Source organism: Copidosoma floridanum, unplaced genomic scaffold, assembly GCF_036245765.1.
Source record: "Copidosoma floridanum isolate Cflo_tuat_1 unplaced genomic scaffold, Cflo_Japanese_pri ptg000006l, whole genome shotgun sequence".
NCBI classification, from domain to species: Eukaryota; Metazoa; Arthropoda; class Insecta; order Hymenoptera; family Encyrtidae; genus Copidosoma; species Copidosoma floridanum.
Window position 1 is genome coordinate 368,584 of NW_028321883.1, and position 21,928 is coordinate 390,511.

Consider the following 21,928-nt stretch of genomic DNA (forward strand, 5'->3'; position numbering starts at 1 on the left):
AATTATAAAAAAATGTTGTTAACACGTAAGACAAAAAAAAAGTGAATGTGTTTTGTCATTCTTGTGAATTTAACCCCCATTGTAGGTTTACCGCCCCTATTACAGAACCACCGTGAACATTTTATCAAGCTCTAAAAAAATTTGCAAAAGCTTGTAGATAGGGGTTTTAAATATCACTGATTATAAATCCGTTATTATATTTTTAAAATTTATAATTACTGAACTAATGTAGTGGAAATAAATCTAAAAATAACATTTTATTTAATTTCATAAAAAAACGTAGAAAGGGATTTTTAGGTCATTCATTGTAAATCATTACAACTATTCTTACACCTTTCTTTCAGGATGAAAGTATTGTAGACACACGTTAGGTACGAAGGTTTTCAAATATTTTCACCGTAGATTCTCAATGTTTGTAAAATGACTTATATTCATAAATTTCATTAACCTGAAAATTCATTAATCGATCACAAATTATTTTTCTCTCATTTTTTGCTAAGTACAATTTTGATTAAATTACAATCTTGTTAATAGAACATATAAACTGACAATAAAAACTTGTATCTACGAGATATATTTATTGTAAATTTAGGACCTGCTCAATATCTTAGGACAAATAAAGTAAGTAACACTAACGGTAGTGTAAGAGGTATACAAATATACGGAACTTTTCATAAAATCATTAATTTGCTTACATTTTCTTGAGAATAGTAAATTTTATAATGGAGTAATATATATCTTGTTCTAGTTTTTTTGAAAAAAAGTATTCATATTCTTATCATAATACTATTATTGTCAGTGTTACTCTGACAAGTCTCAATACGATTCGGTTATGAAATAATTGTTAAGTCATTATGGTGTTAGGTGTGAAATTAATTGGAATTATTCGGCAAAAATTTAGAATACTGTTTTTGGCTTTAAATATGCACTAACAAGGAGTACATTTTTAAAATAATCTTAGGATAAATAAAATAAGCAACACTTATGGTAGTATAAAAGGGATAAAAAAGAACTTGTACAAAACTTCTTAATACATCGTTATTTTATTCATATTATCTTTCTAATAGTAGAAGTTATACAGTATCTGTATATATACTGCTATTTATGTATATCTATACGTATATATAATTGGAACAACTTCTTTATAAACTTCTACATATGAGGCATTTCACGTCAAGTGTCCTAGCGCGATCCGCGAGCACCAAAACATGTACTTTTCAACTCGCGATTGCGGTATTATAAATAACTAAAAAAAAATAATAAAAACATAGGATCGACGTGTTTTTTTCTCAGCTTTTTGGTGATGCAATCGGTTTTTTGAAAAAATGACGATTCAACCTAGAAAAAACACAAAACGTGTCATATCTCAAAAACGGCGTTTTTAATATCTTTTTTACCATCGCCAATCGAAAGAGCAGGATTTTTTACGTCGGTATGGCGATTTTCAGAGAGTACTTTTTTATTTTAGCGAGATATTGAATGACAAAGTTGGGCGCAATGACAATGCGGCAGTGGCTGTTCGACTCGCGCGATAGTATGCCATATATATATTGCCAAGCGAACATGGTTAGGTTGCGCTGTTTTGATTCGACGTTTTTATGGACGGCTGAATCGCATACTTTTCTTTTTAAGTGTATTTGTAAATAATGTTGCTTTTATTGACACATAAGTTAAAAGGAATTGACAGATTGATAGTTTATCTTAAATGGAGCAGTATTTGAGCTGTGTATTATATTTACTGCTCGTTTTTGAGGTTAGATCAACTGGTAACCAAGTACGTTATTATGCACGCAGAAGATGAAATGTGAGCAAATGATTTTACTTGCCGAGCGTTACTTTGCTTCAACGCTTATGAACGATATTTTCTAGATAGTTCATAATATATTAATTAGATTCTTTTTACGTAGGGGAGGCCTAACTCAGGGTGACATTAAAGTACGTCGTCGTGTCTACTGAATTGAAAAATTGCATGCTTCTTGCTCGCTTTGAGAATGGCTTTCTCGTCTCGGTGCTGTAATCCCTTGGGGTTGTCCAATCACAGCAGTATATTGAAGAATTTGTTAAACTTTCTAATTTTTTTTCTAATCGTTTTCGAGAGACATACTCCGCTGTTTGTGATGGATCAAAGATTTATACAATTTGCAGTTTCTCAATTTACAAATTGTAATCTCAGAATTCTGATTCCCGTCCCAAGAACAAAAAAGCAAAATTTGAAGCAGCTTGCGATGATAGCTATTATAAAGCTGGTATCGCCGTCCTTGATCAAATCAAGGAAAAGTTTGCTCTTTCAAGTAGTAGAGATGAAAGAATTTTGTTACTTACTCCGTCTCCAAAATTCTGGAGCCGTAATGACATAATAAGAGAATTTAACTGTACAGAACGAGAAGTAAGGCAAGCTACAACTCTATTATCTGAAAATGGCATATTAACAGCTCCCAAAAAAAAACGAGGCAAAGTACTTCCTCTTGAAACGGAAAATTCAGTTAAAAATTTTTATGTATGTGATGATGTAAGTCGACTTATGCCTGGCTTCAAGAATTTTATTTCGGTTAAACAAGAAAATAATAAAAGGATTCACCTACAAAAAAGATTTCTACTTGGCGATTTAAATGATTTATTTCTACAGTTTAAAAAAGAACACGAAAATATCGAGATCGGTTTTACTAAATTTACTTTAATTCGACCCGTCCACTGCATTCTAGCTGGAAGCAATGGAACGCATACGGTTTGTGTTTGCGTACACCATGAAAATGTTAAATTGATGTTGGAAGGGGCTGACTTATCCGAATTAACAAAACTTAGCAAATTACAATTAAACAACTACCATGATTGCATTGCAGCCCTAGTATGCGATAATCCGTCAGATGAATGCTACACGGGAGACTGTCTGGATTGCCCGAATACAGCTCAATTGAAAAATCATTTAATTCAAGTATTTAATGACAACGATATTTGTGAAGTGAAATTCCAGAACTGGTTCCAAACTGATCGGTGTAATATAGCATTACAAACGCTAAATGCTCACGAATTCACTGCTTTACTCTGTGAAAAGTTAATGAAGTTAAAAACTCATGATCATTTCTAGAAAAAAAAATCACAGTATTTTAAAAACATCAAAAGTAACTTGGAAGATGGCCAATTTATCGTGTGTTGTGATTTCGCGTAGAACTACGCGTTCGTTGTGCAAAACTCGACCCAATCGTTTCATTGGAACAACAATCAGCAACTGAATTTACGATAGTTATTTATCATAAAGAAAAAAATTAAGTAAAACATAAAAGTATTGCCATTATTTCCAATAATTTAGCACATGATACCATAGCCGTGTATGAGTATCAAAAAATTATTGTCAATTATTTAAAATAGAACTTTAATTCGAAAAAAATTTTTTACTTCACCGATAGAGCTGGCCAACATGTTAAAAACAAAAGTAATTTCCAAAATCTTTTATACCACAAAACAGATTTCGGTATAGCAACTAAATGGCATTTCTTTGCAACTGCACAAGGCAAAGGTGCTTGTAATGGCATTGGAGCAAACTTAAAACGAGGCACGAGAAGAGCAAGTTTGTAGTTGACGTCGGAAAAGAACATGACCTCTACGGAAGCTTTATGCGATTGGAAAAAAAGTCACTGCAAAGAAACTGAAATTTTTTTTAGTGCGAAATCAGATTATTAAGCAACTTCATTATTTTTAAAAAGTAGGTTTGAAAATGCAAAGCTATCCCAGGGACAATAAATTATCACGCAATCACTCCCATTTATAACAAATATTTTATGCTAAAAAATACATCTTTAGCCACGAAATACCAAAATTTTCCTAAAGTGAAGAATAAAAATCTTAAAGCAACGAGTATTGAGAAAAAAAAAAATGTATATTACCAAAGAAAAAAAAAAGTGACTATTGTAAACATAACGTAAGGATTATAATTACAGAGTTATCGACTGGTGTACATAACTTATTTCAATGTAATTATAAACGATGAAAATAGTTTATTTTATCTCTGTCAGTTTTGGATTGATAAATACATTTTCAATACTTTTGTTCTGTTAAATTCGATATTGGTTTTTTCTTTGTCATTCAATATCTCGCTAAAATAAAAAAAGTACTCTCTGAAAATCGCCATACCGACGTAAAAAATCCTGCTCTTTCGATTGGCGATGGTTAAAAAGATATTAAAAACGCCGTTTTTGAGATATGACACGTTTTGTGTTTTTTCTAGGTTAAATCGTCATTTTTTCAAAAAACCGATTGCATCACCAAAAAGCTGAGAAAAAAACACGTCGATCCTATGTTTTTATTATTTTTTTTTAGTTATTTATAATACCGCAATCGCGAGTTGAAAAGTACATGTTTTGGTGCTCGCGGATCGCGCTAGGACAATTGACGTGAAATGCCTCATATGTAGAAGTTTATAAAGAAGTTGTTCCAATTATATATACGTATAGATATACATAAATAGCAGTATATATACAGATACTGTATAACTTCTACTATTAGAAAGATAATATAAATAAAATAAAGATGTATTAAGAAGTTTCGTATAAGTTCTTTTTTATCCCTTTTATACTACCATAAGTGTTGCTTATTTTATTTATCCTAAGATTATTTTAAAAATGTACTCCTTGTTAGTGCATATTTAAAGCCAAAAACAGTATTCTAAATTTTTGCTGAATAATTCCAATTAATTTCACACCTAACACCATAATAACTTAACAATTATTTCATAACCGAATCGTATTGAGACTTGTCAGAGTAACACTGACAATAATAGTATTATGATAAGAATATGAATACTTTTTTTCAAAAAAACTAGAACAAGATATATATTACTCCATTATAAAATTTACTATTCTCAAGAAAATGTAAGCAAATTAATGATTTTATGAAAAGTTCCGTATATTTGTATACCTCTTACACTACCGTTAGTGTTACTTACTTTATTTGTCCTAAGATATTGAGCAGGTCCTAAATTTACAATAAATATATCTCGTAGATACAAGTTTTTATTGTCAGTTTATATGTTCTATTAACAAGATTGTAATTTAATCAAAATTGTACTTAGCAAAAAATGAGAGAAAAATAATTTGTGATCGATTAATGAATTTTCAGGTTAATGAAATTTATGAATATAAGTCATTTTACAAACATTGAGAATCTACGGTGAAAATATTTGAAAACCTTCGTACCTAACGTGTGTCTACAATACTTTCATCCTGAAAGAAAGGTGTAAGAATAGTTGTAATGATTTACAATGAATGACCTAAAAATCCCTTTCTACGTTTTTTTATGAAATTAAATAAAATGTTATTTTTAGATTTATTTCCACTACATTAGTTCAGTAATTATAAATTTTAAAAATATAATAACGGATTTATAATCAGTGATATTTAAAACCCCTATCTACAAGCTTTTGCAAATTTTTTTAGAGCTTGATAAAATGTTCACGGTGGTTCTGTAATAGGGGCGGTAAACCTACAATGGGGGTTAAATTCACAAGAATGACAAAACACATTCACTTTTTTTTTGTCTTACGTGTTAACAACATTTTTTTATAATTTTTGAGTTTTTTTACAAATTTTCATTACAAACTGTTACTAAAAATATGGATTTTCAACCGTTAAAAAATAGGAGATGCAACTCTTGTCTAAATCATCATTATTTAATCACCTTTTTTAAAAGACACAACTTCCATCTTGTTTTAACAAAAAATATGGAGATGGGGGTGAGTTATGTGGAAAAAGTCGTTTGGGGGGTGATCTTTGAGGGTAGGTTTCACCCCTTTAAACTGCATGGGGGCAGTTAAAAAAAACACGTGTCTAATATTTTTTCATACTCTACTCGTATGTCGAGTTTTAGAAAAATCGGTTACACACACTTGCCTGCCCTTTCTTGTAAGAAGTTCGGTGGTATCAAAATAAAAAAAATATGATTAGGAAATAATGTACGTTTAAAACTAAAAAAAACAAACCTATTTGTACTTTTTTATCAGATTAGTTTATCAGTTAGATGAAACATCCACTTGTTTTGTATCTCTAAGTATCAGTAATTGTAAATTAACCAATACAGAACACGTAAATAATATTTTATCGCAATGGGGTATCACATCTATTGTAAATTTATCTACAATCTTGAAAGCTCTAATTGTTTGTATGATTCTTTTACTATGAATCCTTTGGTTGTCTATGTTGTATGTTACCATCTTTTCTTCTGCCAAGAAAGATTCATTTTACAAAAACGGTGGCATAACTAACATAATATTTTTATCACTTTGATCTTTGAGATATTTTATAATTGAGGAAATCTTTTATCAGCTAACACAACATCCCCAGGTTCTAAAAAATCTAGCAGTCCTGAGGATTCAGTGATCTGCGAGTCAGTTTCCCAGCCACCTCTACGCTTACTGACAAAGCTGATGAAACCACATGGTGTACATCCTATCACATTTTTTGTCCTACATCTTTTCTGTAGTGAGAAAAAACTGCATTTTTTTAATTGTCGGAGGCTGCTGTACAACAGATTCAGTGGAGTCGATGTTTACCCTACAATATTTGACTTTCAGTAAAAACTGATGGTATAATTTCCTGGATGACATCTTTCTCTGACTAAAACACAAAATTTTTGCAAGCTGTAGTCAAACAATTTAAACAATCAATGAAAGTTCTTGTAATCGTACCTAATTGTTAATTAAATAATGTTATCCGCACTTTATAGGCATCAAAAATATCAAAAGTTATTTTAATATTTACTTTGAATTTTGGACTTTTTAAAACTAATTGTTCACTTGCTATTTTTAATAATAACGTGAATATACGCCACGCAAATCTTTTATTTCCTCATCGGTTCTAATACTATACTGATAAAACCTTGAAATTCTGCTTTATTTATCATATTATCTTTCCATTCTGGATTTTGGTTTAGTTTCTCATTATTTTGTTCTTTTGTTGACGTCTTTGTAGAATCATTTCTCATTAGATGCATATTTTTCTTTATATCTCTGTTGTTTTTACGCTTACGTCTACAAAATTGAATGTACAGTATTTTATACAATTTTTTAATCAATACACTTAGATTAGGTAACAAATTATTACACTGATGTAGCAATCACTGTTAGTGCATTAACTTTTATTATTTATTTATATATTCATTTTTTTAGACTCTTGGAAAATTCTTAGATTGTAACTTGAACTTGAAGGATCTAGTGATTTTTTCATGTCCAGCAAAATGCAGAGAACATATAGTTGAATGATTAAAATTTAAATGATTTATCATCAATTGAATAATATATGTTGACTTTTATTATTACTTATAGTTATTTTCACTATTTTTTTAAGTCTATCAATTATTTGTTTTTGTTGATTTTACGTAGCGCATATCAGAAAATGCTACGCTCACGTTAACAAAAGTGCCACTTAAGCGTTAATTATCTTCATGTGCACAGCGAATATGAGGGTAATTATGACGACAAATGAAAAGTTGTTTAATTCTACAATGTTCTTGAGGTCTTAAATGCACGTAAAGTCTGCATAAGTCATTTTCACTCGTGTGTGTGTGGATGTACCTGCGTGCGCGTGCGTGTGTGTATGTAAAGTAGACTGTCAACCTGTAGAAAATACTAACATATTTACACCAACAATATTAAGAACACCTGTGTACATATTTTTTATATGTTATATTAGGATTGACATGCGAGAATTGCACAATTTTTGTTAAGCTTATAGTCTTTGAGGTTATGCTTTAAAAATCTGTAAAAAATATTCCAAAGAACAGTTTCTAACATTTTGAACATCTTTCCGTCTGAGAATTCCTTAAGTTATAGAAATAAAGTAACAGAAAAAAATACACAAATCTTTGTTTTAATCTTATCGAAATGCGACCCTCATAATCTAAAAAATCATCTAAAATTGAATAAATTTTTTCTGACTTTACTTTTAATCCGAAAAATCTTTTAGAATTTAGTAAAACCTGATGTTGCTGTACTCTTCTAATGTGGTAGTACTTATTGAAGCAGACCTCTCGGTATTTCCCTGCTATATTTCTTTAAACGGGGATACAAGCTGAGCGCCAAGTAATGCCGTATACTATATACCGAATTGCGATTTTCTGTGTTTATTTTATTTAACTAGAACGGTCTGGACGCATGTCCAGGGATTATTACAAAGATAGCTTCAAGGACGCTCACTGAGCCATAAATCTGGAATGTGCGAGACAAGTGCACTGAGTGTTTCATCAATATATTCACAGAGGATTTTTCCTTACGAGAGGGAGGATTTGTGCAGTATATATTGAGAAAGATACTTAAATAACTAATCATGGGAAGTATAGAAAATTTGGTGTAAGATCTTTACCAACAATGTTGCTTGATGATGGAAGTGCAATTAGTTAATCTCCGAAGAAGGAGTTGATCAGCGGGTAATAGGAGTCCATAGGAACGAGTAAATATCAGCGTTGAATCCAGTGGACACTTATTTGCAGCAACAGTGCATTCGGTAAAGGGTATTTTTACCTTAAGTATTATGAATACTTTTAAGTGCGAGCTTGAACAGAGGAAGTGTTCTAGTGCCCTACACATCGGCAGGCAGAACACCCGTAATTGCTGATGTGTTTTTGTTACAAGTACATACCTGTCATCTAGTGCATATTTACCTACGATGACCTATCTTGGTATCGATGCAGCAAGCATGTGTGCTCGAACGGTAAGGATCTGATAAAAAGAGGAAATATATATTTGTATACAGCTGGTTTCACTTGTCTCACTCGTTTAAATATGGTTGAGCCAAGACATTCCGTATTACTGCAGATAAGTTCTTGTGACATATTATTTTGCAATGTCACCAGGGATTTCTCAATCAATTTTATTGCTTAAAAACCCAAGCAAAGCCAGTGAAACATTGGTACACAGTACTAAATTCAGCGTAAGAAAAGGAAGAAAAAAACGGATGCGTTGCGGAACGTACCGTAAACGTGAAAGCTTAAAAAATAATTGTAATACATATGAATTAACAGAGAGAGAGCAAAAATTTGTAATTAAAATAGTAAGGATTTGTAAATTATTGATAATTGGCACGATTAAAAAAAACGAATCTGGACACAAAACAAAATGATCTTTTTATAATCATGTTCATTGATGTGTGTTTCATAAAGTGTATAGTAATTATGCTGTTACCATAATGATCCAGTGTTGTGATAAGCCCATTGGCATAATGCTCATTGACAATGAAATTGCTTTTTAAAGTTGCAGATACGCGTGCACACATGTACGAAGTTATGTTTGGTCAATCTATCTTTCAGTTAACGATTTTGCGTTTTTTAAATAATTTTCAAAGTTATTTTTGGGCAAAAAACGAAAAATGTATCCTACACATTTGTAATAATTTAACAAATATACTATGATTTTTTTCAAAATTTTGCACCTTTATATTATAAAAGAATACCAAAAATACTGAAATTTTAGGTTATGTCGTCTCATAACCTAGCACCTCTCTATTTGTGTGCCACGATGTTTTTTTTTCTTGTGTAAAGTTACATATAAATGCCTGTAAAGTTCGTTATTTTTCGTGTATTTTGTTTTCCTTTGAAAATATGGCGTATTTTCCAATATTTGGGGGTTATGTGTACTCATGACCATAGAAAATCATTTCTACATTATCATAATTTTGTACTAAATGTAATATAATTTTCCTATGGTTTTCCTGTTTATTTCATGAAGGTACATTGAAAACATCTAAAATTGAGGTTATGCTTGTACATAATTCAAAGCCTTTTTTTTTGTGCACCATGGTAATTTCATATTATTGAGAAAACCTATAAAATTCGTTATTTTTTGTTTATCTAGCTTCTAAAAAAATATGGCGTATTTTTAATATTTAAAAGTTATGTCATATCGTAATAATATGCTTATTAAATGCTGGCTATATTTATCGACCTGCCGTGCATGCAAAAATTATTTGTTAATGTAATGTTGGTTTGACGCCCTGAGGGTACGCATAGGCAAGAAGCACGTCAAAAGTCAAAACGCGGACTGCCCTAGCATTAGTGGCGCAGGGGTTTCCTCGAAAAACATTGTCCGTGGCAGTTATTTTATTATAAAATAAATGTATTAACTAGGGTATAAGTTATTAATATCAATTACGATATTTTATACACATGCGCGCTGGCAAACATGTACACACTTGCATACATGCACACTCTCATGGTTCCATCCATAATTGATAATTCTATTATATACACAAGTTACACACACACACACAAACAAACATACATACATGCATGTACACGAGCACACTGACACTGCAGTCTGCACAGTGAACACAGTAACACACTACGACACGGCAATAGGAGTATACATAACACCACATGCTGACTACACATTTGTATCCGAATCCGAATACAAACGATGAGACTCGAGTGCCAGTGACGCACGCACAGCTGCAAACGCGTAAAGAACGAAAGAGAGGAGGAAGAAAGTAAGAGAGGCAGTAGCTATACGCGCGCGCCTATCTGCCCCTCTTCTCCTTTACCGCCGCGCTGTTTCCCCTTGAGCACTGTTCTGACGTACGGACGTACGTTCAACGAAATAGGTCCCCAACCAAGCGTGCGCAATGAAGTTCTTACTTTAAAAAATGGAATTCAAACGTTTGTTTCTATGTTGTCGGCGGAATCTTCAGGACAGCTGTGCTAACAATCTTAACCATAGACGCTCGTTGAATAAGATGGGTAATTGCGTATCTACAAGCTACAAGCAGCTGTGTAAAACAAGTGCGAGTATTTTTTAAGGCAAAAACTTTAAATACTTTTCTTACTCTCCACCAAGTATTGCATACTAATGTTAAATTGGACTCTCTTTGGTATGTAAGTTATTAAATTAAATAATAAAATCATACTATCCAAAAGCTCTCAACAGAATACAAAATTACATCTAGATCATGTGAAATTAAAGTTAATATACCCAATGAGGTCAATAAAATTCTAACCACTTTCCGTTTAAAAACTTGAATAAATAGATAAAAAGAGTATTTTACCATATGTTTGTTAAACCTATGATAAAACGTTCGTCATTTCCACATTCCTCCATATTGCATTCCTAGATACCATCCTTATTTTACCTTAAAAAATAATTGTAACTATTGTCTGTTCTAGAGTCCTTTCAACGACCTAGGACAAATCGTTGAAATTTAATCCTGTTTTCACATACTTTTTTACATTCTTCGAAGTACTGCATACTATTGTAACTGCAGACTTTCTTGGGTATGTGAGTATATAAATATATTAGAAAATTAATTAATTCAAGAGCTCCTAATAAAATAATAAATCACACAAAAATCATGTGAAATAGTAGTTTACACACCTTATAAGATTAATAAAATCTAATAAATTTACATTAAAAATTATTTTTATTTATTTTATTTCGGGCATGTACATATGTATGTCCTGTTCAATATTACTTAGTTTAATTCTTTTAATGTACAAGTACGCAACAATATAATACTACAAGTGTCATACAAAAAGTATTTGCACTAAAAAATAAAATTAATTTTCACATTATTTAGGCTTTGACTTTATAAGTTTGCAAAGCTGACAATTTATTATAGAGTACACAGGTTATTGTCACTATATAAAACTTACCTGACCTTTTATTTTTATTAAAGAGGCTCGAGTACCAAAGTGTTAAAAACCTTGACATATACTGTTCAAAAGATGAAATAACACTGAATTTAGTGGTACCTTTTTTTCATCCCTAACCAATCAAAATATTGGAATAGTTTATCTGAAACTTTGCTCTTTTAAGACGCATTGTTGAGATCAACATATTAGGATTGATGAATTAAAACGTCAAATAAAAGTCTTAGATATAATTAATGCACAGATAATTGAAATTAAAACCATATCTTACCAAAGATGTTGTTAAAAATGTGGTAACTGGACTAAAAACTAAGATGATTTGTTAGTATATATCAGTGCCCTCCGGTGAATTTGGAAATTCAAAGTAATCAGTGATCCGTTGCGAGCAAAATGTGAGAAAATAAATTAATACAAGTAAAGTGTATTTAAATTTTCTTGCGTTGATTTATTAATGCGCAACGTTTCGCTGACAATATGCGTCAGCCTCATCAGGCTACAAAATTAAAATTAAAAACACACAATGAGTGATCTGGAAGGCTCAAACACAAAAATACAATAAATTTTTTATGTAAATTGTTACCGCAGATACGCGAAAATTCGTAAGTTTGGTTGACTTACTCGTTACCTGTCGTGCTATCGACTGACAATAAATTACAACAACAAGCCAGCGCTTATATAGGCGGTGCCACAAAGGTAGACGGTAAAGGGCGATGAACTCGATCGGGACATTTAAACTTTCGTAGTAAAGGAAGGTATGCTCTATTAAAGGAAAGCACATCCTCCTTTCTATTGATGTTGTGTTTGTCGAGTTTTATATAAAGCATTTCGGAAATAATTCTTTTTTGTAATTGGATTCTTTGTCAAGGATTTTAAAGTTATCCCAATCGAATTCATGGTCAAAATTGATTTGGTGTGCACAAACAACGGAATCGGAGTTATTACTTTTCATATGTTCACTAAACATATGACATAAAAAATTTATTGTATTTTTGTGTTTGAGCCTTCCAGATCACTCATTGTGTGTTTTTAATTTTAATTTTGTAGCCTGATGAGGCTGACGCATTTTGTCAGCGAAACGTTGCGCATTAATAAATCAACGCAAGAAAATTTAAATACACTTTACTTGTATTTATTTATTTTCTCACATTTTGCCCCCAACGGATCACTGATCACTTTGAATTTCTAAAAACTAAGATACTGAAAATAAAGAAATTTTTTACAAGAGAACACACATATTTTTGCAACATTTTTATTTACAAAATCACTTTTAAATCCATACAATTAAACATTCACCTAAAACTTTTCATGGACATTTTTGAAGATCAAACTACTTTCTTGCAAGAAGTTTTTGGATAGCTGATGATAAATAACTTTTTTTTCAGTCACAAAGGTGCTCGCATAACGACAGTGATGAAGGGCATATATATTGGGTTGAGGAAAAAGTTATTTCGGATTTTCCCAATAGATGAGGAAATAAAGCACAAAACCTAGTAAATTTGCGTAGTAAGACCGATTTGAATGCGGTTGGCTGCATTCGATTCATAATTTTATCAGGAAATTTTGTGACTGGTTGTAATGAAAGAGAAATTGAAAATTGCATTTTTGCATTAACAAAATGTATGGTGTAGTTGCATCCAAAAGAGACGCTATCTAACAAATTTATAACTTGATTAAATTTGTTAATCGTAATGAGCTCAATTTCGCTACTCGGGGGTTTTCGAGGTCGCTGACCACGAATATCACATTAGTTATGCTCCACGAGGTACCTGGTGCCAAGGGTGGGCCTTATCAACTTCGTTTCCAGGAGTTTTTAGTTAATTTTCTTTAAAATAACGCAAAATCTGCTATTCAGGATTTTTCAGGGGCCCACCCTGGGTACTAAGTATCTCGGGGAGCATAACTGATGTGATATTCGTGCTTAGTGATCCCGAAAACCCTCTAATAGCAAATTTTGCATTGCTGTTAAGTAAATTAACGTAAAACTTCTGGAAACGACGTTGATAAGGCCCACCCAGGGCACTTGGTACCTCGTAGAGCGTAACTGATGTAATATCGACGGCTCGGTAAAAGACAAAGCCAACTCAGATAATTGGTGAAAAAGGAGCCAACTCGAAATTTGGGTTGAAAAAGCAATCAACTTAGATTTGGCTTGAAAAAGGAGCCAACTCAGGTTCAGGTTGAAGAAGCAGCCAACTCGGAAGTAATCTTTTTTCTTCAAGTTTTGTCGTAGTAGCACTGAAATTCACAATATAGGTATACCTATATAAAAGAACAAAGATTTTTCATTAATCCAATGGTTCAGAAAAATAATTTATGTTTGACATTCAAATGACACCACAAATCAGCAAAGTAAGTGTTACCCTGGAAAATTTTATTCTATTAAAAATTGAGTCTGTATTTCCTTGCGCCATTGATGCCAACTATACCTGAGTTTGCGAGCTAATTCGAGACCTACGACGAGTTGGCATTTCTGCACGAGGGAGCCTCCTTAACGTAAAATTCCTGAAAACGACGTTGATAAGGCCCACCCTGAGTACCAGGTACTTCGGGGAGCATAACCAGCATGGTGCTCGTGCTCAGTAACCTCGGAAACTCCCGAGGAGCGAAACTAAGCTAGGTTTTGCTTTTTTTTGTATTTCATTTTCTTGTCTGCAACGGATCGAGTTGAAGTCACGTATTGCTTGTAACATTTATTCAATGAAGCCATACCATACACAGTCCACCGAACATTGTAGATATAAAAGCAGCGCTGTTCCGGAAATTTTTACGTTAAAGATAAATCCTGCTTTGGTCGGTCCATCGTTAAAAAATGATAAAATTCTTGAAAAAATCGAGGTAGACCAAAATATTTCATCTCGTGACATAGCTATGGAATCGACTATAAAACAGTTCTGAAATATTTACATAAGGCTGAATACCAAAAAAAGCTTAATACTTTGGTTCCACTTAAATTAACTAAGAAAAATTTAATAGATCGAAATTCCATTTGTGAGTCACTGCTCAAACGAAATGAACTCAAGCCATTTTTGGAAAGAATGATTACGAGTGATGAAAAGTGGATCATGTACGACACTCCTGTGTAAAAAAAGATCGTGGTCGAAGTCCGGAGAAGTTTCACAAATGGTTAGAAAGCTTGTATTGATGCGAAGGAAGGTGATTCTGAGTGTTTGGTAGGACTAGAAAGGAATTGTTCATCATGAACTACTTGAATCTGGTCAAACAATGAATTCGACTTTCTACTGTCAGCAACTAATGTGATTGCAGCAGGCTATGAAAAAAAAACGGCCAGAATTAATCAGTCGGATAGGCGTTACCTTCCATCATGACAACGCTAGACCACATATACTTTTAGTGATTTAGCAAAAATTGAGAGAGATTTGCTGGAACTTGATTCAGTTTTTTGCCCGGAAACCTCAGAAGTTTTGTAGTGACGAAATTATGGCTCTATCAGTAATGTGGCAAAAGGTCATTGAACAAAACGGCACATATATCGTTGATTAATGTTTAAAATTTATGTGGATAAATTTGCTTTGCAAAACATGATAAAAACCGAAATTACTTTTTTGTCCAACCCAATAAGTATTGCCGGAACCTTCTCAATTTGTTAAATTAAATTGGTTAAACATTTATAGATTGGGCTGGATAAATAAAAACACGTAATTGTGGGAAAAAAGCCTCTTAGCATACAAAAACCTAATTTATTGAAAAATAAGTGATCCGTAATGCGTAGTTGACCTGGCCATGACACTGAGTTAATTTAGTAATGTGAATTAATGTAAGTGATATGAGCCACTATTCGCGCCGGAACCTTAAATAGTTATCGATCATCCTTGAAGACTACGCTGTCCACGAGGATGCAGTGGGGTGCAATCATGAACGCGTGATTATAAATTCTATGAGCAAGATTGAGGGAGAACGAGACAATCATACAAAAAAACCAGGGCAAGCTTAAGACGTGTCTCAACTAGTAAAGCACAGAAATTAGTGAACTAATATACATCAGTCCTTAAGAGAGTCAGAAGTATAATGATATTATACCTCGATAAGTTGCATAGCATCGGCGCTATTCGGCTTACCCCCGTCGTCTCTCTCCACTAGTGGTTAACCGTGGACTACCAAACAGTGCCGAACTAATTAATGCACATTGTTTCCTTCTCCCTGTCTTTTTAGTTGCGTGCAGATAAAACAAAATTTAGTTACTCGACTCTATCTACGTACATTATGTATGTGTATATTCGCATATTACCGTCTGGACAGACGCGGCTGTCTTATGTATACATATACGTCAGAATCGACCTAACATATAGGTATATTAGATAACTCACTTACTTACCAAGTACGAAGCCTGTCTCTTTAATTTGACTAGTGTGGTACATGCTAAAAGCTCCTTAAAAATAAATTTTGTGAAGTTAAAATTCAAAATTCAACGGTTAATGAACATTTTAATTAGTAATGAAAAAAAATGTTTTTCGTTCTGTGTTTAGCATACCCATTACATAATTTTTAATTTTTCGCCTTATTCTGAATTTTTGATGTACCTTTTTACTTTCATTGAAAATAACTTATTAAATACGATTTGCAGGAGTTCAAATCTTCATTTGCTGTTATAAACATAAAGATTTTGAACACAATTAATATTTAAGTGTATGTACTGTAATTTGGTAAATAGTTTAGTCTTCAGCTTTACAGGGTACACAGTAAATAAAGTTAATACAATAAATAAAGAATAGTAGGAGAGGCGTTGGTGCAGTGGTAAGCATGCTTGTTACTAATACAACGCAGTTCTAGGGGTCGTGGGTTCGATTCCCGGTAATTGCAGATTTTTTCAAAAACTGCTTTCGTCGGGAAAAGCTCCTATGTAATCCCGACTGTTTCGGGCCGGATTTTTCCGTGGAATTTTCCTTCAGAGTAATTCTAGGGTTATTTCCTTGCCCCACAGATCTTCGAGCCTGGGTGAATGTGAAGCAGTGTTAAGGCTATAGGTAGGGATTAGCGGATCCGATGCCAGGTGTCGGGCAGGGATCGCCGGCCTTACCAGCGAGGAGTGGTCTCTGAATCATGGGGCTTCTCCGGGGATGATAATTAGCCTGGATCCGATGCTTTGGCAGAGAGCGCCAGCTTAATCAGCGAGGAGTGGACATTCTGGAATATGGAGTTCTCTCCGGGTAAAGGCCACACAGTAGCAAGTGGACCCGATGCACCATTGGTGCAGAGAGTGTCAGCTTAACTGGCAAGGTGTTCGACCGGAGATACTCACAGTGTGCCCATGGATTCAGGTATGATATCAGTAAAAAGGGTTGGAAATGGGTGTGGCAATACATCCCCATACATAGGTGGTGAGTGGCCCCGGCGACTAGGCCAATAGGCTGTCGTGGTACCCGGTAGAAAAAAAAATTTAAAAAAAAATTAAAATAAAGAATAGTAAAATTAGTACAGTAAATAAAGAATATTAAAAATAATTTATTAAATTTTGCATGTTGCTTTATGTCAGTTTTACTGATTATTCAATGAGTGGATAGAGGTTGGTATGCAAAGTACACTGCAAGGCAAAGCTCCACTAGTATATATTTATGTGAGTGTGTGTTTTCATACGGACCTAATCGATCATATCTCAGAATTTTTTTTTCCTATTTCCATAAATGTTAACCTATTTGCTTCATTGCTGAATACCTATCACTATTGTCGAAAAAAGGTTACTTGCATCGATTAGGTTTTATTTTTGTTTTGATTTAAATGATTGAAAAAAATTTTTTTTTCCATATCTTAGGATATTTTATGTTGTAGAATTCTCAATATTGTTAAATTTAATACAAACATTTTTCGTAAGATAAGGAAATAAAACAATACGTGTGGATGTTTATAGGTGTAATAATTTACACTTATAAAGTTAATACTGCCTGAGAATTTTGCTGAAAGATTCTGATATACTTTAGCTGATTGTTTTTTAAACAGAATATTCTGTCTATTATTGTTTTTAATTCGCATTTTTGCTATCTAAAAAATCAACTTCTGAAAAATCGTTTTTTTCTAATCTTGTACACTCAGAAAGAAAGCTTTGCAATAGGTAAAAAATTCCATATCGAAATGACATGATATGAATATGCTTGTTAAAATTTAGAGTAAAAATAGAGTAATTTAACTATGGTGTCCGTCTGTGTGTTTATGTACAAGATGCATCATGACAATAAAGCACGTGACTGTATTGTGAAGTTACTTTTCATCTTAGCACTCTCAGACCAGTCGGATGATTCTTTGGAGGGCCTGCCCTTTAAATCATTTCCAGCCTCGAGATTTTCTTTAAGTAGAAGGAGTAGTAGAACGTCTCTTCACTCGAATTTTTTTTGGTTTCGCAATAACGTGAAAGCGCTATTACTTTTGATTTTTTATTTTATTAGTTTAGAAAATTAGATTTTTTTTTGTTTTAACATGTTCTATACTACAATTTCTAAAAGACCACAAAATTTTAAACAAAAAATATGTTTGACTTACAATATTAAAAAATCAGGAACGTGGATGGATTTTACTCTAAGTTTATTAGTAAAAATTAAAGATTTTTATGATTTGATAAAAAAAACATCTATAAATAATACAGATCACAAATAAAATATTACAAAAAAAGAAAAAGAAAAATCTTTGTGCCAATATACTGGCAGTGACTTTTTTAAGTCTCTTTGCTATAATATTTAAGTGTTGGTTTTAAAAATAATAAACTATGCATTATTGTAAAAGTTTTTTTTACAAGTCTCTGTCTTTAACTCGTACAGAATTCTACGTATGATTTTTTAATATTGAATTCACATATTACCCCTTAATAACTACATTTTTCTTATCATCTCTTTTTTACTTTTCATTAAATTTGAGTAATGGATGACAGAAAGTCTTTGTTATGACACAAAAAATACTATTTCTGAAAAATTTTTCTATTACTTAATGTGGGATACATGATGAGAGCTATAACTCTAGTGCTAGAGGGCTACAAAAAATTAGTTATGAGTTTTGTAATAAGTTAGTAGCTAGGGTAATTCTGACTCAACATTGTATTGGGTGAGAGGATATTGACCAGATTTGTAGTGAGTCAGCAGTAAGTGTGAGGGTTGTGGAGAAATAGTTAAAGAACTACGCAGGATGTGAAAAGTTCTACTGCAGTCTCTATGCAATATTGGAAAATATATAAAAGAATCAGTACTCAGGTGCTCAACATTAAAACCAAGTACCTCATTATTATTTTTGCTAACATAGAAAAATTCATTTCCAAAAAAAGTGAAGTATCATTTCTTATATTTCTACATAAACGTGAAAATCAATTTTTGTATTGATTTTAGCTTTTGCTGGCGTTAACCTATAGTATTTTTCAAATAAGAAACAATAACTGGAACAACAATACAGGAATGATCCTTTATCTAAGAAATCATCGTATTTAAATTTAACTTAATACATTCTAATCAAACATTTTATGATAATTAATCATCCCTGACAAGAATAGAAAAATAAATAATTTAATTTGATCATTAAGTTTTTCTCACTTATCTATAACTTATTTCATTCTAAAACAATGATCTCAGACTTTTATGAATAACTCAACTTCTTAACTTGATCTTTTTTAGGAATTAATGATTGTAAAACTTGGCATACTCGGAACAAAGACTTTCAGCTCGATTTACTCAGACCCCTTAGCCAAATACTTTTAAGTCGAGAGCCCGTTTGTTATTCAAAAAATTTAGCCACTAAGATACTTGTATAGTTTTTATAATTGTATGGGTTTTTATCATGGCATTGCTAAAACTTCGTTTTTATTATTCTACTTTCTATCTAGAAAAATTTTTGTGCTGAAAGCATACGGCTCAACGAGAGTTTGAAAGAAATTGAGGTCGTAAATTTGTTTGAATTAAAAAGTACATTTTTTCCTATTGCTTGCGTTACAGAAAATGAGTAATGATAACAATAAATGTACGTAAAGATTAAGAGTTTGCAAACAGAGTTGAGCAACTGGATATTTTTCTATTTACGTAAAGTATGATAAGGGAAATTCATTAACAGACTTAGTATACAAATAGAGAAGCAGAAATGAGTAAATCTCAAAAACGTACTAACTCTTATCACTTTAGAAAATTTATTTATTTAATTAATTTTGAGGAAATAAGTAAAAGAAAGAACAATAGATACTTTAAAAAGTTTGAAAAAGTCAAATTCTGTGAATCAGTGAATGGTATTAAAAATTATACTTAATTTGATTTTTGACCAAGAAACAACTTGTATCAATGATGATAATGATGACGATGGTAATGATGATGTTAATGATAATGCTAATGACGATGATGATTACGATGACGACGACGGAGACGAAATTATAAAATTATTATCAGATTTTATTATTACCATTATTGATTTTGACGAATCTACACTCTTAATATCAATCATTAGTTGACTCTGTAATGCGAACTACATGTATGCGCAAATGTGTCTTTTAATTGAAACGTTTTTACATCTTTAATTTATTTGAAGTGATGTGAAGGTGGTAACATTTCTCTTATTGTACTGATGCTGGTGCGCTCGATTTCCTTATGATTGTGGAAATGAAGTTAATTTACGATTATTCTACTTTATGAAATACTTTTAAAAATTTAGTCCATCTGATCTTGGGCATTTGGTGTTGATTTATATTACAATAAATATTTTTATTACTTACAGAGCATTGCAGATTCCTCCCGAAGCATGGCTACGCATGTCCTTAAATCATGGTAGTGTTACATGGATTACAGTATTTTCTAGCGGAAAAGTTATTTTGCGATCATTTGGTGAAACAAGTCATATGTTACCTGAGTGGATAACATCAAGATAGTTATAAAAAATTTAAGTGGAACTTACTCATGAAAACTTTTTTTAAATATTTGTATGCAAGTCTTACTCATAGCAACTCAAAATGAAACCCTTACTTTTCAACTAAAATTGTTCGTTAAATATTTAAACACCACTACACCAAATTAAATCACATTATTGCTTAAGGTACTGACTTGTTAATAAAAATGTTTTTATACAATACAAAAACTATGAGTGTGAAACCAAATATGCATATGTATTACACCTATTATTCACTGTAAATTTTAGTTTTGTATCGTCAAATTATTTGACAATGGCAAAAAACAGTTCTCCTGATTTTCAGTTAAACTTTTAACGATATTATAGGCGTTAAAAATGCTTAGCAGAATTATTAGAAAAATTGATGCGATAAATAATATTTATTATATCATGTAAAAGGAAGTGCAGTTTCTACCCTCATATGAAAAAATTTGTGAAAATATGTCAAATTCTAATTGACTGTGTACCTTTTCAGGTCTCATAAAAAATATGCTTATTCTCTCTTTTGCTTTTAGACGCACTTGTATGTCTATACCATACATCTAACTCATACAGCCACACTGACCTGGAGCTGTGTTGCTAATATGCAAAAAAAAAAACGAATAAGAAGTTTGTCAAGACAGCATGAATATCGCTTGAGTGATTACTTTATTTTAACTGTATGTTATAAAACTTGCTCCTTTTTTTGGTAGTTTTCTATTTTTTTGAGAATGAAACGTAAAATCTTCACTTTACAATAACAATTATATGAACTCACTTTATAATTAACTTGTTTTTGCTTTTAGTTTTCTCATCTGAAGAATCTTATGCATAGTGTATGAAGTAACTATTAATATAAGATCTCTACCATATTTAAATCTTTAATATTTTCGTGCAATGATCTTTTATGATGAGATAATGTTTTAGAACATTTCAAAGCCGAACTTTTCCTACAAAATGAGTATGAGCCATCGTTCTACTCAAAATCAAACGTAAGCTTAACTAAACTGTGCCTCGAAAAATATAAACTTGTCTTGCCTAATGACAAAATAAATTAAAGGTTCCAGTTCATTGTTACTATGATACTTAACCTACCAATCAACTTTCAAGTTTTTTAATTGCATCTGGAAACTTGTGTAAGAAAAAGTTTAATCGATTAGTTAAATTTAACAAAAACTTCTACATTTTGATACCAGTAAAGAATAATTCATTAACGTTTCTAATTTCAAATTTGTAAAATCGTTCATGAGGATATCATTACAACATGATATAAAAACTTAGACTGTTAGACATAAACATAATATGTGACAATGCGACGTTGCCGAATACGCAATACTTACCTGGTTATGTGGTAAATTATACTTTTTAAAATAATGGAGTTATGTAGTATTTGCACCATTGTTTCAATGTTAAAAGAGTTATTTTTTGACGAGGATATTTCAATAACGACGTGGTAAATTGGTCTCAAATT

At 31.9% G+C, this 21,928-nt stretch overlaps 1 protein-coding gene across 1 annotated transcript in view; it reads left to right on the forward strand.

Annotated features, from left to right (window-relative positions):
- LOC106646939 (serine/threonine-protein phosphatase PGAM5, mitochondrial) overlaps positions 1 to 20,700 on the forward strand; it is a 326,599-nt gene extending 305,899 nt beyond the window's left edge. Inside the window, exon 6 of the mRNA XM_089598499.1 lies at positions 20,311 to 20,700. Within this exon, the coding sequence (XP_089454625.1) occupies positions 20,311 to 20,461 (151 nt within the window). The 3' untranslated portion in view covers positions 20,462 to 20,700. The remainder of the gene's footprint in view (positions 1 to 20,310) is intronic.
- Positions 20,701 to 21,928: the final 1,228 nt, after the last annotated feature.